We start from the raw sequence: 14,993 nt of genomic DNA on the forward strand, positions 1-14,993 counted from the left end.
GCTCCTGCCACCACAAGAAGGCTGAAGTTGACACTCTACATGGCAGCTCACCTCATTAGCAGCAAAAGCCTACGCAAACATATCACACACGTTCTGTGAACTCCGCTCCTTCACATCAGAGTAGAGTTCAAGATACTGCACCTAATTGATACCTCTGAATGGATTGGGGGGGCCCTGGTTACTTTAGAGAGATCCTCATCCTCCAGGACAGCTATGCTGCACAGGAATGATGCAGTTGGGTAGACCAAGGTTAGGTTGTCAGTCACTGGGGGCAGAATCTTCTCTAGGCTGAGCCCCACCTGACTGTTCTGATCCAAAGGTAAAATGCATGTTTTCACAAGAATTTTCGCCCAGGAATGGGACAAATGTTTAATAAAATCTGAACATACAACATCTGGATCTGAGGGTGGGGAAAAAGGAAGAAATCATAGTTCTAGTTGTATGTATCATGTAGAGGGTGGATTTTCCTGTGATTAGAACCTGCATACTGGCTGAGAGCTGATGACTTTTGCTCCTTTTTTTCTAGATTTAGCATTATAGATAGTTAACTTACTTTCTAACTCTCTTCTTTTTTGTCTTTGCATTTTGTTGAGCAGGTCTATAAAGCACTACTTCCTAATGGACCAAGGAGATTTCTTTGTTCACTTCATGGATCTAACAGAAGAGGAACTGAAAAAGCCGGTAGATGACATTATACCTACTAGATTAGAAGCTTTGCTTGAATTAGCCTTGAGAATGAGCACTGCCAACACAGACCCATTTAAAGATGATTTAAAGGTAAGAGTCTATATAAAAAGAAAATAATCTGAAATAGAGCAGTGAGGCCCATCCATGTCCTAGAAAAATCCATATGCTTTAAAGAAAATTGTAAAAGCAAAGCAAAGAATCCCAGAAAATATAGATAGAAGAAAGAGCCCTCTTCAGCTGTCTCAGGATAATCTCCTTTCCACTTCCATTTCTGCTTCATTATTGACTCCTGTGCTGACAGGATGAGGTGGACACAGTATTGCTGAGTGGGTACAGTGCTTCTGCTTTTATTCCTAGCTCTGAACCCCATAGCCCAAAATAATAAAATGAAGTGTTTGAGTCAATTAGTAGCATCTGTCTACCTATTATGTTCAGAAATTTCAGCACGAAAGTCCCAAGAGCTTTTTGAACCTTTATTCAAGTCTAGCTGTCCAGTAGTAACTGACAGTCAGCAGAGATGGATCTTTGCTGCTCGTTGTTTAACTCTCTTGAAGTTAATGATCTCTCCACAAAACATCAAAATGACTATTCTTCTATCTGTTCATGCTCTAATGTCAACAGAACTGACACTGCTGATTGGCTCATCAACAGCATGATATTCCTTCCAACAAGTCGCTATTACTTAATTGGGTGTTGTTTTCAAGACTTGAGAATGAATCTAACAACATTCCATACAATGCATTCAGACCAGTCCTATTGCCACACATGTCTGCAGCTACACAATAATAGAAAATGTCCAGCAGCATCTTTTTCCTGCTCTTTGTTTCTTTACAGATTGACTTGATGCCCCATGATCTCATTACACAGCTCTTGAGAGTGCTGGCCATTGAAACGAAACAGGAAAAGGCAATTATCAATGCTGATCCCACAGAGCTCACTCTCAGTGGCCTAGAAGCATTTTCTTTTGATTACATTGTCAAATGGCCTCTGTCACTCATTATAAACAGGTAAAGTATTAGGCCACAAAGAAAAAACACAAACCTACTTCTGCACAGAACTCATACAGTAGTTAAAAAAGCAAGACAGAATGTCTCTTTCTTCAAAGATGTAAACTACCTAGGTTAGTGATATGTAAAGGGGCAGCACTGAGGTCATTTACTTCCATTGCTATGCCTGTTAGATCCTTAGACCATGACTTTATCTGCATTAAAACTCTGCCAAATGGTTGGTTTATATGACCAAAATACCTGAGGTGTCTTTCGAATTTCAGGCTTCTGTTTTAAACTATATAAAAACATAAAACTTAGCTGGAAATGCTAGCAACGTATTTTATAACTTAAGATTGCCTAAGTATTTCCAGTCTAACCCTCATCATCCCCTGTTGTCAGTCACTCATAACTTTCTGAAATGGTTGCCTTTCAGGCATAAATATTCCAGGTTAGGTCTCTGCTTGAAGGTGAATTCTTGTTTTAAAGTTTGAGCAAATGGATCAGCCATTCTTTGAATGAGGGAAGAGTTGAGGAAATAAATTTCCTCCTCTATTTTAAAAAAAAGGCATGTCTTTAGTAGCTCTTGAAACAAAATGGAGGGGTGGTATGGGCAAACCATTGTCATTGAGAAATGCCTTGAATGTTGTGGTGAAAGTTAGTTTTTATTTGACCAAGTTATGAGAGTTTGAAAATTCCACTTAAGCTGCAGCACAATCTCCTGCCTTCATCAGCAAGTGCTGGTATAACCCCCACACCTCCTGGGTGAGGTGCGCTGACCCGTCTAGTGGCACCAAGACCACTTAGAGAGAGATTGAGTCTGATCTACAGCCTTAGCTAAGGGCCATATGGCTTAGAGCTCATGTATGCAGCTCCAGAGGTCCCAGGTTCGATCCTGCCCACCAACAACCGGGGTCTGTTGGTTTTACACTGGCAATCCTGCCCGTGACACACAAACAGACAGGAGGTTGCTTTTCAACAGGAAGGAACAAAATGAGTTCACCTGCGGTCCCATAATTAGCTGTTAATAAATGACCAAAATGGTATATCCCTTAATCTGGGCCCCACCTTTTAAAAATCAACAGGCTTGTGGGACATTTGAAAAAAAAATCGTGCTTAAAAGAAAAGATTTCTGCTCTCTGAAGGTTAGAGTGGGTGTAAATTAGATCCATATTCTGGGGTTTAGGCTTAAGTAAAAAAGTTCATTGAGCTGAGTACTTGGGAGAAGTATTGGTGTGGATTGCACCCTCAGCAAGTTTGCAGATGACACTAAACTGGGAGGAGAGGTAGATTCACTGGAGGGTAGGGATAGGATACAGAGCGACCTAGACAAATTAGAGGATTGGGCCAAAAGAAATCTGATGAGGTTCAACAAGGACAATGCAGAGTCTGCACTTAGGACGGAAGATTCCCATGCACCGCTACAGACTAGGGACCGAATGGCTAGGCAGCAGTTCTGCAGAAAAGGACCTAGGGGTTACAGTGAGCAAGAAGCTGGGTATGAGTCAACAGTGTGCCATTGTTGCCAAGAAGGCCAATGGCATTTTGGGATGTATAAGTAGGGTCATTGCCAGCATATCAAGGGAAATGATCATTCCACTCTATTCGACATTGGTGAGGCCTCATCTGGAGTACTGTGTCCAGTTTTGGGCCCCACGCTACAAGAAGGATGTGGAAAAATTGGAAAACGTCCAGCGGAGGGCAATAAAAATGATTAGGAGACTGGAACACATGACTTATGAGGAGAGGCTGAGGGAACTGGGGATGTTTAGTCTACGGAAGAGAAGAATGAGGGGGGATTTGATAGCTGCTTTCAGCTACCTGAAAGGGGGTTCCAAAGAGGATGGATCTAGACTGTTCTCAGTGGTAGCAGATGACAGAATGAGGAGTAATGGTCTCAAGTTGCAGTGGGGGAGGTTTAGGTTGGATATTAGGAAAAACTTTTTCACTAGGAGGGTGGTGAAACACTGGAATGTGTTACCTAGGGAGGTGGTGGAATCTCCTTCCTTAGAAGTTTTTAAGGTCAGGCTTGACATACCCTGGCTGGGATGATTTAGTTGGGGATTGTTCCTGCTTTGAGCAGGGGGTTAGACTAGATGGCCTCCAGAGGTCCCTACCAACCCTGATATTCTATGATTCTATGATTGTCAGCAAAAGTACCACAGCCTCCAGGTGTCTGACTCTTTTTTCTTCCGTAGTTGGAGAGGCTCTAGACTAAAGTCTGCTCTGTTACGAGGGCTGTACTTAAAATGCAAATGTTCTGTGAGGTGGTCCCTTCATGTTTCTGCTTTTGGGATGCAGGTCCCTGCTGCAGAGCTTTAGAACTCTGCAGAGAGCTGCATCTATTGGGTGGGGCACAGCGCCTCTTTGTGGCACTGAACGTTTGGCGTCCAAAGGTATTAACAGAAGTGCCAGTCCCACCCACCTCTGTTCCCACTTTTAGTGCAATGACAGCAAGTAGAGGAACTGTCACTGTGTCCAGAGCCTAGTCCTTGGCCACATGTCTTTCTCCTTTTTCTCTTAAAAATCTTGGTGAAAAGTTGAAGCATTAACATTAGTTTTTAGTGTAGTTGGTGCGCTGCTGCATGCTTTGGCATCAGCTAGCCTTCCAGCACCTCTTTCCCAGACAGGCATGAGTGTGGTTTTTCAGAACTGTGCAGAACAGTCAGGTGGGGGGTGGGGATGGCTAGCTGTTCATGGTGTTGGGGAGTTTGAGGAGGGGGTGCTGGAAGGCTGGCATCACTACTGGGGCAATTATGATTGTGGTTGCTTTAGTGGTGAGTAGTGCATCTCTGGGTGGAGGAGTAAAAGGTATGTCATGTTAGATGCCTTAGCTTTTTATTTCCTTGCTTTGGTGGTTTTGTATTGTGTGTGGCGTATAGAGCAACCTTATCTTGTCTGCTAATTAGAATGGGGTTTAATCTTTATTATTTTTGTTCTTCCTGTGTTCTATTTCCAGGAAAGCTTTAACCAGATACCAGATGCTTTTCAGACACATGTTCTATTGCAAGCATGTGGAGAGACAGTTGTGCAATGTTTGGATCAGCAATAAGGCTGCTAAGGAGTACTCACTGCATTCGGCTAAGTGGTATGGCTTTTTTCTCCCATTGGAGCATTGTGAAGTTTTTTTTTTTTCTTCTTAGTGGTTACACATTTTAAATGTCCCCTGTTCTGGTCCCTTCGCTAAGTCATTATACGTGTTTTTACCAAGCGAAGAGAAGTTGTTTTAAGCAGCATTTCAGCATCTGGTAGAAAGCCTGTTGATTAATTCAAACCTTGTACTTGATGGTTATTCTTATTTAAAGAGAATTTAGTGCTAGTAAAATATTAGTAAAGTGTACCCACCCCCGCTGAGGTCGCTGGTGGTCTTAGCCACCAATAAGAAAGAGAACAGAGCAATAGGTGTATACCCCAAAATCAAAGTATGGTAAAACACTTGACCTGTTTGGCAGAAAGCTGGCCTGCAGTTCAGGATCACTAACCAGCTGGCACTGCTGGGGCAGTATGACTTTAACTTCTGGTTTAAAATTTGTAGACCAAGTCAAAGGATGCAAGACAAGAATTTCTCGGTTGCTGGATGAGGGAAAGTTATTGGCTAGAACATCATTTCAGGTGGGGTTGGATGCTGCTGACTCTGCTGTCAAGGCATGACATCGGCCATTTCAATATACAGATGTTCATGGCTCCAGTCATTAGGTCTCCCTCAAGAGGTCGAACAGACTTTCCCTGTGAAGGATCATCCCTTTTTCTCCAAGCAGTCTACATGACAAGCCGCATAGCCTGAAAGACTCCAGGTCAACACTCAGATCTTTGGGCACATATATACCTGCCCCAAAGAAAAAGAAGTTTTGTCTTCAGCAGTCACACTATTTTGCTTTCACACCTTGCCACTAGGACCTAGCGAGAAAGAAGAGCAGAAGATATAGCGGAAGACCTCCCCTTTCTTCAGAAGCTGCTAGTTCATCTTGGCAATCTGGGAGTGCAAAGCAAACACTATGATGTGTTTATCAAAGACAGCCTACCAGTTTCCGTACTGCCAACCTCTCCTATTCCTCTGTTTACCAACCAGCTATCACACTACCCGAGTGTTTGTTCTTGCATCACCACAGACCAGTGGGTCTGAAGCACAGTGTATAGACCCTTTAGTTCATTTCGATCCCCCCTTCCCACTCCCTTCCCTGTCCCTCTTCAGGGACCACTCTCATGAGGAAGCTCTCCTTTGGGAGATGCAGTGCCTCCTCCAGTTGGGAGCCACAGAGAAGGATCCACAGTTGAACAGAGGGAAGGGGTCTTATTCCCTCTATTTCCTGATCCCAAAAGCAAAAGGAGGCCTCAGACCCACACTAGACCTGTGACACCTCAACAAACATTTGAACAGTATAAAGTTTTGCACAGGCATGCTGGCTTCCATTATCCCCTCCCTTGGTCCTGGAGACTGGAATTCTGCCCTCAACTTAAAAGATGCGCATTTCCATATGGCAATATGTCAGAGCCAAAAGTATATGGTAGCAGTGGCTTCTTTCCTCAGAAAATCAGGCATTCAAGTGTTTCCCTACCTGGATGACAGATTGGTGAGAGGGTGGTCCAGTGCTCAGGTGCTGTCCAGCATGATTGTGATCCAATCCACCTTTGGCACACTAGGCACCAACACAGAGAAGTCAGTCCTGTCTCCTGTACAAAAATAGAGTTCATAGGAGCAGTCTTGTACACTTCAAAAGCAAGGTCTTCCTTCCCCGGGTACAATTCTAGACAATGCTGGCCAGTGCTTTAGATCTGAAGGTTTATCCCACTGTGACAGTGCGAAATTGCCTCAGGCTTCTTGCAGCCATAACAGCTTTTTTTCGGAAGATAGATATTCAATATTTGCTCATCCAACAGCAAAGAGATTCCTCAAGGGTATGTGTAACCTCTTCCCACAAAGCAGATGTACCTTACCAGCATGGGACCTTAATCTGGTCTTCAGGGGCCTAACAAAACCCCTTTTCAAATCCCTGGCCACATGCTCATTTATGCATCTGTCTATGAAAACAGCATTCCAGTGGCCATCACCTCAGCTCAGAGGATCAAGGAAATAGGGGCTCTAATGGTACACCCTCCCTTCACAATTTTCTTTAAGGGTAAGGTCACACTGAGACCACACCCAGAGTTCCTCTCCAAAATAGCTTTGTCCTTCCATATAAAACAGGTCATTCACCCTCCCACCTTCTTCCCAAAGCCTCACCGTAGCAACAGAGAAGCAATATTGCATACACTCGATGTCAGGAAAGCTTTGGCATTCTATTTGGATAGAACAAAAGACTTTAGGAAATCTCCTAAACTATTCCTCTCAATTGCAGTCAGATTCAAGTGATCTGCAATATTAAATCAGAGACTCCAGATGAATATCAAACTGCATTAACTATTGCTATCATGCCTGCAATCTGCAACCTCCATCTGGAGTCCAAACGCATTCCATGAGATCCGTTTCCACTTCTGTAGCCTTCATCAAAAATGTTCCCATTACAGAAATATGCAGAGCAGCAACGTGGGCATCCACTCATATATTTTCAGAACATTATGCAGTTACCCATGACTCAGCATGTGATGTTATGTTTGCCTCCACAGTATTAGTATCAGTATCAACTGTGAAGCCCCACCGCTCCATCAGGAATACCGCTGTAGAGTCACCCACAGTGGAGCACCCATAACGATACTACTCAAAGAAGAAAGAATGGGTGTCAAGGCTGATTCCCCACTCTGGCACTTTGAGTGCAGAAGGTGGGGTCCTTCAAGGATTTTAATTAATACTGGCCACTCCAGGCTTGTATTAAACTCCCAAGGTTACAGCTTTTCTCTGACCTTGGCTTGGTAAACGTTGCCACCACCCAAATGCAAACCCCTTGGAACCCAGGAAGGCGCACTTGGGAATTCCTCCCTGTGGGATACCCTCAAGCCCTTTCACACACACACACACACACACACACACCGGGAAGAGCTGAGAAAGAAAACAAAGGAAATTAGCTGTTACCCCCAGCTAATTAAACAACATATGCACAAACCCCTTAGGACACCAAAAATCCAATCCCGTCCTTAAAAAAAGTAAATTTTATTAAAAACAGAAAGAAAATACATCTGGAATTTGAGCTTTTGGTAGATTTTAAAAGAGCAATTCCAAAAATTAAGCGTCCAAAATAGCTTTCTTGGGGGTTCAGCTTTAAAGGTTACAAGCAAACAAAAGCATCTGGGGTTAGCACAGAGTCCACTAGCCATAAGAAATAAACAGAAATAATTCTAATCACATCTTTCTAAACATACTTGATCAACTTACACATTTGGGTTGTTAAAAGTAGTTCTAGATATGATCTGATGGTTTTCTTGTCTGGCTTAAAGCTTCTTACAGCATAGCTGCTCCCTGTTCCCCTCTTTCCCGGAGAATCGCAACAGACAGACAAAGGGGAGTTTTTTCCCAAGTTTAAAAAGTTCTAGCCCTCCCACTGGCTCTTTTGGGCAGGTGCTGTCATAAATATAAAGGGAAGGGTAACCACCTTTCTGTCCACAGTGCTATAAAATCCCTCCTGGCCAAAGGCAAAACCCTTTCACCTGTAAAGCATTAAGAAGCTAAGATAACCTCACTGGCACGTGACCAAAATGACCAATGAGGAGACAAGATACTTTCAAAGCTGGAGTGGGGGGGAACAAAGGGTCTGTCTGTCTGTGTGATGTTTTTGCCGGGAACAGATCAGGAATGCAGCTCAGAACTCCTGTAAAAAGTTAGTAAGTAATATAGCTAGAAATGCATTAGATTTTCTTTTGTTTAATGGCTGGTAAAATAGCTGTGCAGAATGGAATGTATATTCCTGTTTTTGTGTCTTTTTGTAACTTAAGGTTTTGCCTAGAGGGATTCTCTATGTTTTGAATCTGATTACCCTGTAAGGTATTTACCATCCTGATTTTACAGAGGTGATTCTTTTACCCTTTCTTTAATTAAAATTCTTCTTTTAAGAACCTGATTGTTTTTTCATTGTTCTTAAGATCCAAGGGTTTGGGTCTGTGTTCACCTGTACAAATTGGTGAGGATTTTTATCAAGCCTTCCCCTAGGGCTTGGGGGGATATTTTGGGGGGAAGACGTCTCCAAGTGGGCTCTTTCTCTGTTCTTTGTTTAACACGCTTGGTGGTGGCAACATAGGGTTCAAGAACAAGGCAAAGTTTGTACCTTGGGGAAGTTTTTAACCTAAGCTGGTAAGAATAAGCTTAGGGGGTCTTTCATGCAGGTCCCCAAATCTGTACCCTAAAGTTCAGAGTGGGGAAGGAACCTTGACAGGTGCCCACTCCATTCCTTTTACCTGTGGGCTTGTTAACCCTTTACAGGTAAAGCACATAGAGAACAACCACCAAGAGGGATTCTATAGCCAATTGGCTGGCTGGGTGTCCACAAAAGGGCGCTATCCCCCCTCTCATTTATCACATGGGTTACTCACCTTGTGCAGTAACTGTGGTTCTTCGAGATGTGTGTCCCCATGGGTGCTCCGCGACCCGCCTTCCTCCCCTCTACTTTGGAGTTCTCAATAAAGAGAAGGAACTAAGGGCAGTTTGCCTGCACAGGGCTAGATAGCCTCAAGACAAGGAACAAGACAGGGAGAGCACAAGTGCGGGCCGATTGGAGACTGCTACCTAAAATCTCTGATCAAAAGCGCATGGATGCAGGTACACTTACAGTAGAGCATCCCTAAGGACTCTCATCTCGAAGAACCACAGTTACTGCACAAGGTTAGTAACCCCTTCTTCCTCTGGCTGTCTCTCCCACTGTCACCCAAGAGCTTGATAGTGGAGACAGCCAGGGTTTAGGGGAAATCAACCAAATCTCTGGTACTACATCCTAGCACTCTGTGCTGGAATTAATGTGCTTGGTGGGTTTACTGGTCCTGGCTGCAATACTTCACAGGCCACATAACTACTTCTTTCATTTGATCCTGTTTCCTTCTTGTCACTAAGAAGACCAGGTCTTAAAAGGTTGTCTCATGCGTTTTGCATTGTTATGACCTAGCTGATCTAAAGCATAGTTACCTCTGTGTCAGAGCCCATTTGATCTGAGGAAGGGCCATGTCTGCCTTTCCCAGGGATGTTTCTTTTCCAGATGTATGAAAGCCAGACACACAGTTTCTCCTCTATATATGTACAAAGCAATTGTTGCTTTGGTCTGTCAGTCCTGCAGAAACTGTTTCCAAGACATGAACCCAAACTCTCTCACTGCTAAAATAATTGTTTCTTTTGCAATGTGAGCTGGCTGCAATTAAGGATTTTGATTTGGGGAGCTGCTTTATTCCTCCATCACAGTTAATAACAAACCTTCCCTGGTGATTCCCTGTTGCTTTAATGGCCCTTTGGGGTCTGTGGATAACTGGTAGCCATGGGGCTACCCTACTTTACACCAGAGACTGGGTCAGCTCAGAATACCCTGAAGGTACTAAGATTCTTAACATGCCCCTTTCTGATTTGCACCAAGCACAGTTCATGGACAACTCAGAATCTTTAGAGAAGGAAAATTTTATTAAAGTACCTTGTAATTCTGTTTGTCTGAAAGTACCCTTGTAATGGTCTCTAGGCCTTAAAATGAATGAGATCTCTCCTGGGCTGTACTGCCTTGTCTCAGGTTTGCAGGTGTAATGGTTGGTGATTTCTCTCAGGGGACAGAAATGGTCTCAGGGAGGCACTCTGAAATTCATGGAGGAGCACATGCAGTGGTCCCTAGCCTTAAGGCCCAAGGTTGGAGTTCCATGAACAGTGTGGACTAGAACCTCCCTTCATCCTCAGTGTGAGGAAAATCATGGTAGCCCTTGGTGATTCCAGCCAGTCTCTCTCTCTTGGAAGCAGGAGAGCAAGGCAGGCTGGGAAATTTAGTCTGTCTGGGCAACCATGCTATAGTCCCAGCCTAGCAGAAAATATGCACGGAAATATGGGTACTATGTAAACCTGTGCTTTTCACAGATGGTGAAAGAATTGGAAGATGAAATCCATTGTCTTATTCATAATTTTTTAAAGATTTATTTGGCAATGATATTGAAGCATACACCTCTGAAGAGTTTTTGAATTAACATAAGAACAGGCATACCGGGTCAGACCAAAGGTCCATCTAGCCCAGTATCCTGTCTTCCGGCAGTGGACAATGCCAGGTGCCCCAGAGAGAATGAACAGAACAGGTAATCATCAAGTGATCCATTCCCTGTCGCCCTTTCCCAGCTTCTGGCAAACAGATGCTAGGGACACCATCCCTGCCTGTCCTGGCTAATGGTTATTGATGGACCTATTCTCCATGAATTTATCTAGTTCTTTTTTTAACCCTATTATAGTCTTGGCCTTCACAACATCCTCCAGCAAAGAGTTCCACAGGTTGACTGTGGGTTGTTTAAAAAAGTACTTCCTTTTGTTTGTTTTAAACCTGCTGTCTGTTAATTTAATTTGGTGACCCTTAGGTCTTGTGTTATGAGGCGGAGTAAATAACACTTCCTTATTTACTTTCTCCACACCTGCCATGATTTCATAGACGTCTATCATATCCCCCTTAGTCGTCTCTTTTTTCCAAGCTAAAAAGTCCCAGTCTTATTAATCTCTCCTCATACAGAAGCCATTCCATACTCCTAATCATTTTTGTTGTCCTTTACTGAACCTTTTCCAATTCCAATATATCTTTTTTGAGATGGGGTGACCACCTCTGCATGCAGTATTCAAGATGTGGGCATACCATTGGATTTATATAGAAGCAATACAGTATTTTCTGTCTTTTTATCTGTCCCCTTTCTTAATGATTCCCAAATTCTGTTTGCTTGTTGACTGCTTTTTTGAGTGGATGTTTTCAGAGAACTATCCACTACTTCAGGAGTCCACCTCTGTACGCTCCTTTTCGGTCGCGTCTGAGAGAAGGACTGCATCTAGAGCCAGGGATTTCTCTGGGCATCAGCCACCACCACCAGCACCACAGTCGGTACCGCGCCTGGCATTGACAGCACATCTGGCACTGTACCCGGCACCGCAGCTACACTTAGTACCACGGACGGTACCGTAACTGCCGCTGCGACCGGGGCCAGCATCAAGGCAGACTCCGACTTGGGGAAAGAGCCGCAGTGTTTTGAGGAGCTGGGTGGACAGGAGGGTCCCTCCCATGTTTGGGACTCATCATCCTCGTCTCCAGATGAGGCAGTGGCAGGAACATCCTTAGGGCCTCCCCTTCCTGACAACAGAGCCCACCTTGAACTTCTGAGGCGGGTCGCTCAGAACCTCGGGATACAGATGGAGGAGGTCACTGATGTGTCCAATCCAATGGTGGACGTTTTATCCCCAGCAGGATCCACCAGGCTGGCCCTTCCCCTGATAAAGACTATTAAGGAGAACAAAAAAGCTCTTTGGAAAACACCATCTTCTCTGGTTCCTACAGCTAAGGAGTTGAGAGAAAGTACTTTGTGCCTTCGAAGGACTATGAATATTTGTTTACCCACCCCTCACCAGACTCATTGGTAATGGCAGCTGTTAACATGTGGGAGAGGCAAGGGCAACAAGGGTTTACTCCTCGAGCTAAGGGTGCAAAGAAGCTGGACCTCTTCAGGAGGAAGATATATTCCCCTGGAGGGCTCCAGCTTCATATCGCAAACCAACAAGCGATCCTTAGCCATTATAACTTTAAGACATGGGATGCAGGGTCCAAATTCTCGGACCTTGTCCCACTGGATTCTAAGTTGGAATTCTCAGCTCTCGTTGATGAGGGCAAAACGGTCACGAGGATGTTGCTGCAAGCGGCATTAGACTCGGCGGACTCCGCAACGTGGACGTTGTCTTCGGGCATCGCAATGCTCCGTTGCTTCTGTCTGCAGGCCTTGGGCCTCCCCAGGGAGGTCCAACAGGCAATTCAGGACCAACTGTTTGAAGGGTCCACATTATTTTCAGAGAAAATGGATTTGAGACTCCACAGTTTGAAAGACACTCTGAGATTGCTGGGACTGCACACCTCTGCCACCCAGCGTAGACAATTTAGGCCTCAGCCCATGACACGACCATACCAGGGGCAGTCTAGGCAGGACCAGAACCGTAGGCATCCCAGAAATCAGAACCACCATCGCCAAACCCCAAATAACAGGGGATTTGGGTCATCCAGGCAGCCACCAGGCCCTTGGCAGACCTTTTGAGGATGCGCCCGAAAGCATTATACCAACCTCTCAACTGGATCCTTCTTTCATGTTTTCGGAATGTCTGTCCCATTGCTACCGAGCATGGTCCCAAATTACCTCAGATTGTTGGGTCCTCTGCATGGCAGGAGTGGGATATTCTCTCAAATTTTCCTCACCCCCTGCCTCCCGCCCCCCCTTCCCTCCCGCCCCCCTTCCCTGTCCCTCTTCGGGGACTCTTCTTACGAGCAACTTCTCGTCCTTGAGGTACAAACCCTCCTATCGGTGGGGGCTGCGGAGGAGGTTCAGCTGGATCTCAGGGGAAAGGGGTTTTACTCCTGGTGTTTCCTAATACCAAAAGCAATAGGGGGCCTCAGACCCAGCTTGGACCTGCACAATCTCAACAGGTTCGTTAAGAAACTAAACTTCTGAATGGTTTCTTTGGCCACTATCATCCCCTCCCTAGATCCAGGAGATTGGTATGCTGACCTTGTCTTGAACGATGCATACTTCCACATTGCCGTAATCCTGTCCCACAGGCACTTCTTAAGGCTTACAGTCAGGAGTTCCCACTACCAATTCACAGTGCTAGCGTTCGGCCTATCATCAGCACCTCAGGTGCTCACCAAATGTATGGCCGTCGTGGCCACTTTTCTGCGGAAAAGGCAGGTTCAGATATTTCCTTACCTAGATTACTGTCTAGTCAAGGGCCGGTCCAGAACACAAGTGGATCAGCATGTCTCCCTCATAAGATCCACCTTCAACGCATTGGGCCTCTTCCTAAACACTCAAAAGTCACCGCTCACCCCTACTCAGAGAATAGAGTTCATAGGGGCAGTGCTAGACTCAACACAGGCCAGAACGTTCTTGCCTCAATCCCACTTCCAGGCCATTCACAACATCATACAGGACCTCAAACAATTCTCTGTAACCACAGTAAGGAGTTACTTAAAACTCTGCATCTTGCACATATGTAGTGCAACATGTGAGGCTCAGACTCGGACCTCTCCAAGCTTGGCTAGCATTGGTGTATCGACCAAACAGGCACAGTCTAGACATGGTGGTTACCCTTCCACCGGAGGTTCTCAAATCTCTTCACTGGTGGCTTGACCTGCAGTTGGTATGTGCAGGGGTTGCATTCTCCAAACCTTGTCCATCCCTATGTCTGACCACCGACACCTCAGCCATTGGGTGGAGGGCACACCTAGGGGAGCACAGAACTCAGGGCCTCTGGTCTCAGGAGGAACTGATGCTTCACATCAATGTAAGGAAGCTCAGGGCAGTCCAACTGGCATGTCAGGCCTTTCGTCCTCTCCTGGAGGGCAAGTGCATATTGTCCCTGACAGACAATACAACAGTGATGTTTTATATCAACAGATGGGGGAGTACACTCCTCTCCCCTGTGTCAGGAAGCCCTCAAGCTCTGGAAGTTCTGCATAGCACACTCCATACCTTTGGAAGCGTACTTTTGGAAGTGATCCGGGTATCTACAGGCCTGTTGGTTTGACATCTGTAGTATGCAAGGTCTTAGAAAAAATTTTGAAGGAGAAAGTAGTTAAGGACATGGAGGTCAATGATAATTGGGACAAAATACAACATGGTTTTACAAAAGGTAGATCATGGCAAACCAACCTGATTTCCTTCTTTGAGAAGGTAACAGATTTTTTAGACAAAGAAAACACAGTGGATCTAATTTACCTCAATTTCAGTAAAGCATTTGATACGGTTCTACATGGGGAATTATTAGTTAAATTGGAAAAGATGGGGATCAATATGAAAATTGAAAGGTGGATAAGGAACTGGTTAAAGGGGAGACTACAACGGGTCACACTGAAAGGTGAACTGTCAGGCTGGAAGGAGGTTACTAGTGGAGTTCCTCAGGGATCGGTTTGGGGACCAGTCTTATTTAATCTCCTTGGCACAAAAAGTGGGAGTGTGCTAATAAAGTTCCGGATGGCACAAAGCTGGGAGGTATTACCAATACAGAAAAGGACCGGGATATCCTACAGGAAGATCTTGGATGACCTTGTAAACTGGAGTAATAGTAATAGGATGAAATTTAATAGTGAAAAGTGGAAGGTCATGCATTTAGGGATTAATAACAAGAATTTTTGTTATAAACTGGGGACTCATCAGTTGGAAGTAACAGAGGAGGAGAAGGATCTCAGGGTATTGGTTGATCACAGG

At 44.8% G+C, this 14,993-nt stretch overlaps 1 protein-coding gene across 3 annotated transcripts in view; it reads left to right on the forward strand.

Annotated features, from left to right (window-relative positions):
• Positions 1-14,993, forward strand: part of TUBGCP2 (tubulin gamma complex component 2) — a 91,050-nt gene that overhangs the window by 56,838 nt on the left and 19,219 nt on the right. For all 3 annotated transcript variants that reach the window (XM_084634492.1, XM_084634491.1, XM_084634490.1), the window contains exons 11-13: positions 597-777; positions 1,522-1,694; positions 4,633-4,761. In XM_084634492.1, the coding sequence (XP_084490618.1) occupies positions 597-777; positions 1,522-1,694; positions 4,633-4,761 (483 nt within the window). The remainder of the gene's footprint in view (positions 1-596; positions 778-1,521; positions 1,695-4,632; positions 4,762-14,993) is intronic.

The sequence above is a fragment of the Lepidochelys olivacea genome (genome assembly GCF_965140295.1).
Source record: "Lepidochelys olivacea isolate rLepOli2 genome assembly, chromosome: 7".
Lineage (NCBI taxonomy): Eukaryota > Metazoa > Chordata > Testudines > Cheloniidae > Lepidochelys > Lepidochelys olivacea.